The sequence below is a fragment of the Poecilia latipinna genome, unplaced genomic scaffold (assembly GCF_001443285.1).
Source record: "Poecilia latipinna isolate Pla-1442-1.1 unplaced genomic scaffold, P_latipinna-1.0 Scaffold1209, whole genome shotgun sequence".
NCBI classification, from domain to species: Eukaryota; Metazoa; Chordata; class Actinopteri; order Cyprinodontiformes; family Poeciliidae; genus Poecilia; species Poecilia latipinna.
This window is the reverse complement of record NW_015113825.1, coordinates 73253-78183: the sequence shown is the minus strand read 5'-3', so window position 1 is coordinate 78183 and position 4931 is coordinate 73253. Positions and strand designations below refer to the sequence as shown.

Here is a 4931-nt window from a genome sequence, read left to right as displayed (position 1 = left end):
TATATTTTTGTCTTGGGGAAAAAATAAAATTCTGTTTTGGGGTAGTTGTAAGGTTTCTTAAAAAAAAAAAAAAAAAAAAAAAAAATAGACGCTTGAAACTGATTAGAGTCTAACAAATCTAGAAAGAAGCATTTCAATGTCTCCTAACACAAGCAGACGACAACCAGCCAGCAGCCATTATGCAGCTGAACATTTTTTACATAGCTCTCCTTTTTGTTCACCCTGAAGGAACAGGAGCATCACAACCTAAACATTTTTCAAAAATAAAACATAATTTTAAGAGCTTGACCCAAAACCTCCACAAGCAGTGAAAACTTCTGAACCTTTTCTGTTATATTCTGCCTGTCACAGAGTTTGGATCTTTCTTTTTAATTTTTTTTTTTAAACCGGGCGAGGCCTCAGGCTATGCACAAACCCTCACCCCAAAAAAACTAATAAAACATTAATGTTTTTCCCAGATTCACCTGATAGAAAATATGGAAACTCCTTTCTCCAGGATTCCTCGTGACGACACGTGACTTCTCCAGCAGGAAGTTGGAAATTTTTCCGCCATCTGGTTCGCCGCCGGAACTGAACTGAATCTCAAAGTATTTCCCCTGTTGGATCAAAGGATTTTTCTTTAGTACTGTAGCTGGATAAAATGAAGCTGGAAATACAGATGTATGGTCCAAGTTTCAGGCACCTGGCCATTTAAACGGCTGCTACCGTGCGTGCGTGTGTGTGTGTGTGTATACATCGACTGTATATATAAATCGGACCAGACTCTTTTTCCAGGTTCTGGACTCCAGACAAACCTGTAATGTATCAGTTTCAGTCAAGCTGGGAGCAGAGGCCCAAAGCTGAACATAGGATCTATTTGTTCAGTGTTTTCAAATGTTGTGATCTCAGGCCATCAGTGCCAACCCACTAAGTTTTTTTTTTTCCTTTCTCTTCAAAACCAATTTAAAATATCTTTATGGAATCTAGCCTGCGTGGGAATTTAACCAGGAAACTTTGGTGAAATGTTGTGGAAAGTAAACTTTTGCCAGTTTTTGCTGGCTTTAAATGTTCATCTCAGCTAAAAAGCAGAGAGGCCTGCATGTTTCTGTGTCCTAAAGAGCATTTTCCTGTGAACCAGGGAGGCTCATGCAAGAAAACTAGAGAATATAATCCATTAGTAAACATTTTATTTAAAAAAAAAAAAAAGTCTAATCTAGAGGTGTGCCACAAAAATCCTCCTACTGTAACATAGCTGTAAGGTATGTGGTTTCTTGTGAGTCATATAATAGAGGATTTATTATCATTTAGATGAAGAAGTCCAAGAAAAACAGGAAAAAAATGTCTGGAAGGGATTTTAAAACCACTTTCTGTGTTAAAAATCTGGATTTTGATGCGTTTTCAATGTTTAAGCCACTTCAATTCACAAACAACCGAGCGTCGAAGGCCTTACAAATCTGCTGGAGTTGTTGTTTCTCAGAGTCTTGGCGTTTCCGAAGGCCTCCAGCAGCGGGTTGGACTGCAGGATGATGTCTTTGACGTGCTGCGGGGAGACAAACGCACAGGCAGGTAAGAGACGGCTCAACATTTCACACCCTCGCCGGCAGCCGGGTCTGGAAGTTTCCACTCAGACACGGGCGCAGGCGGCCGCATGGACGCATATGCAGCCGCGCGCACGTCTGCAGACAGCACGCACACGGACGGTCTGGAGGACATTATCCTTTCTGCGAGCCATGTGCGCGTCAGAAACACATGAGTTTCCAATCTTTACAGCAGACAGCGAGGTTCCCTCTTCTGTTATTGCTCACAGGAGCTGAATGGAATCTTTTTCTTTTGCCTAAACTCAGTTTTTCACTGAGAAAAAAAAAAAAAAAAGGGTCGAACAGTTCAACTTTGGTAGAAAACGCTGAAGAAAGTAACCGGTTTATGGAATAATCTTCGTGTACGGTGCTGCGCACCAAAAGTGCTCATCTTTTTACAACACTTCAGCGTATTTTACTGGGGTTTATACGAGAGGACATCACAAAGTAGTGAGTCACTGCAAAGTAAAAGAAATATTTCCAGTGGTTTTCAGAGTCTCCTTTGTAAGGAATTTAAATAAGTGTGATGGTATTCGGGTCCCTTCACTCGAATACCAAAACTCCCTTTTGAAACTCCTTCAGAGATCTCCTAATTAGTAAATAAAGAGACCAGGAAACACAGCAAACATGTCAGGAAAAAAGCTGCAGAGAAGTTTAAACTGGAATTAAATGAAGTTAATATCTCAAGCTTCAAATATCGAGCAGAGCACCGTTGAATCTGCCATGTGAAAATGTAAAGAATAAGGAAAGCCTATTAAGAATCAGACGAGCAGCCAAGAGCCACACGGTGGTGGCAGCCTCATGCTGCGGGAAAGCTTTTCTTCAGCAGAGACACTGCAGCTGGTTCAAAGCAAAGGGAAGACAGATGAAGCTACACTTTAAAGAAAACATTTGCATTTAAATCTGTAGCTGCAGCTAAAGGTGCTTCTACAAACTACCGACTGACTCGGGCGCCATGAATGCAAACGCAGGCCAGATTTCTCTAAATATATTTGAAGAAACTTTTCAAAACCATCCATTTATCCGTGTGCTTCCACTGTGGTGCTACGAACTCATCTGTGTTGGTCTGTCATCTAAAAAACTGACTGAAAGAAAACGGAAAAATCTCAAGGGGCATGAACAATTCTGCAAGTTGCTGCAGAATGCGTTCTCCAACGCCGTCGTGCTGAACAAGAAACAAAAAAGGATAATAGAGGTTTAACATTTCATTAAATAAAACGTTTCAAGTGAGTAACGTTCAGTGAGCTGCATTTATTCTGTAGCCTTTTCTTCTGACAAAAACATCTCCACCATTTCTGATTCTGCCTCGGTGGAAGCAGCTCTGAGCAGATTAAATATATGCTTAAAAAAAAAAACAATCTTGGTTTGGGAGGAGGTGCAGTTCCTGATCAAACTTTAGATCTTCATCAAGATTAGGAGCTGGACATCTGCTGGACTGGAGGGTTCGGGGGGACGCCAGATGGCTGGAGGGGGGCTGGGAGGGTAAGAGGCTGCTGATGATGGAGAAGAAATCCATCCTCCTTATGGGGAAGAAGTAAAAAAACTACAGGATTCTCTGATTTTACACAAACGGCTTCGACTATTTCTTACTGCGTTACAAGATTAGACGCAGGCCGAGGGCTTTTACATATTATGAAAATGTTGTACAGACGAGAAAAAAAAAAAAGTTAAAGCCGTTTTGTGCAAACAAATGTACTAAAACTTCTTAAGCAGAGATATGATTTTAACAAACACAATAAGAATGCTGCATTCTCTGAATATGCCTCATCCAGAGCTGAGCTGTTTTACGTTTTATTTAACTGTCAAATAATGTATTTTTGGACAGTAATGGTTTATTTTGCATTGAGGTTTCTCATACATTCCCTCAGACATCAACCGTCTGTCCAATAAAGCACCAGAAAATATTCTCATGTGCTGAGAGAGGACGATCAGATCGTCTTTACCTGAACTCTCGGTCCGCCTCCTGACACTTTGGAGATGTAGCCCATGATATATTTGGCTGCCACAGTCTTCCCAGCTCCGCTCTCTCCACTGAAAAGCAAAAAAAAAATAAATAAATAAAAAAAATCCTTAAATACATGGTTTATGAGCCTCTGGGATTAATTTAAAGGCATCTAATATTTTAAGAACCAATGCAGGTGAATCGTTTCCAATATTTTAACAATTCGCTTGAAAGTTTGTGGAGCTTCCTTGTCGTTCTCACCCGTCACCAACTCCTGCATGTCAAAAGTTAATCCCTGCTGAAAACGATTTCAGAACATTTTGAGTTACTGTTAAATGTTGCACCAGATGTGTAAAGTTGGCGTTCAAGTCTTATGACTGCGCTTCAGATAAAATCCCTCCAAACTACATACAAATGTCGGCATAAATGCCAGAGGTCTGGTTTTGTTTTGTTGTTTTTTAGTCTCTCCTGTTCTAAAACCTGCTTGATACGACTGCCAGGAGCAACAGCATCACTGTGTGCAATGGAAAACACTTGTTTGCTCTGTTGGTGTTAGCTTTTAGGGACTGGTGGGGTAAAACTGAAACAAAACGATAACAATACCTGGACTTGCTTTACTTAAAAATAAACACATTTGTTTGGGCAGGTATGATGACTGCAGAGATTTAAACATTTTTAAAAAACTTCCCTCCTGGTGTTTATTTAAGGATCTACTGCAGTGGTGGAGACTATTCCTCCCAGGATCCACCCAAAGCATTACAATGGAAACATCCTTTACAAAAAAAAGACATAAATTAAACATGAAATTCAAATTAACCACATCCGTGTAACGCAAATGTTTGTTGATTCCCATCAACTATAGGTTTTAAAAAAACGTGAAAACATTAAAATCACTCAATTTATTCACTCGTGTTTTGTAAATTTACACAAAACATTCTGAAATTGCTGATGTCAAACCTTTTGATGAAGATAATAACTTTGGTAGGTGATGCTATAAAACTAGATCTATGAGAACAGATGTGCTTTGCATACTTAGAACCACTTTATGCAAAAATGCAAACATACCGACAGAACATAAGGTTAATTAAATCACTAATTTATCCACTTATCTACCATCAGACACATCTTTTAATCAGTCCACCTTTAGCAGCGTTGGGGTCAGTCAAGTCTTTCCACCACAAACGCGCTCAGCCGTGTCTTCATGAACTATCCTCTGTGTTCTTGTGCTGAGTCATGTTGAAAAGGAAGGGAGCAAAATTTCATCCTAAATATCTTGGTATAAATCCAGGATTAAAAATTCATTTCACTGGAACCAAGTAAGTCAAGCCCAGTTTCTAAAAAAAAAAAAAAAAAAAAAAAAAAAAAACAAAAACCCCCGCCAAAAATCCCCCCCCCCCAAAATTTTCGGGTTGGTACAAAAGGGGTATTAACCC

At 39.7% G+C, this 4931-nt stretch overlaps 1 protein-coding gene across 2 annotated transcripts in view; it reads right to left on the bottom strand.

Moving 5' to 3' along the window:
• The window catches only part of myo1ea (myosin IEa), a 63509-nt gene that overhangs the window by 32289 nt on the left and 26289 nt on the right, over window positions 1-4931 (bottom strand). For both annotated transcript variants that reach the window (XM_015053863.1, XM_015053864.1), the window contains exons 5-7: window positions 3500-3587; window positions 1430-1519; window positions 465-596 (exon numbers count right to left, since the gene is read on the bottom strand). In XM_015053863.1, coding sequence (XP_014909349.1) covers window positions 465-596; window positions 1430-1519; window positions 3500-3587 — 310 coding nt within the window. The remainder of the gene's footprint in view (window positions 1-464; window positions 597-1429; window positions 1520-3499; window positions 3588-4931) is intronic.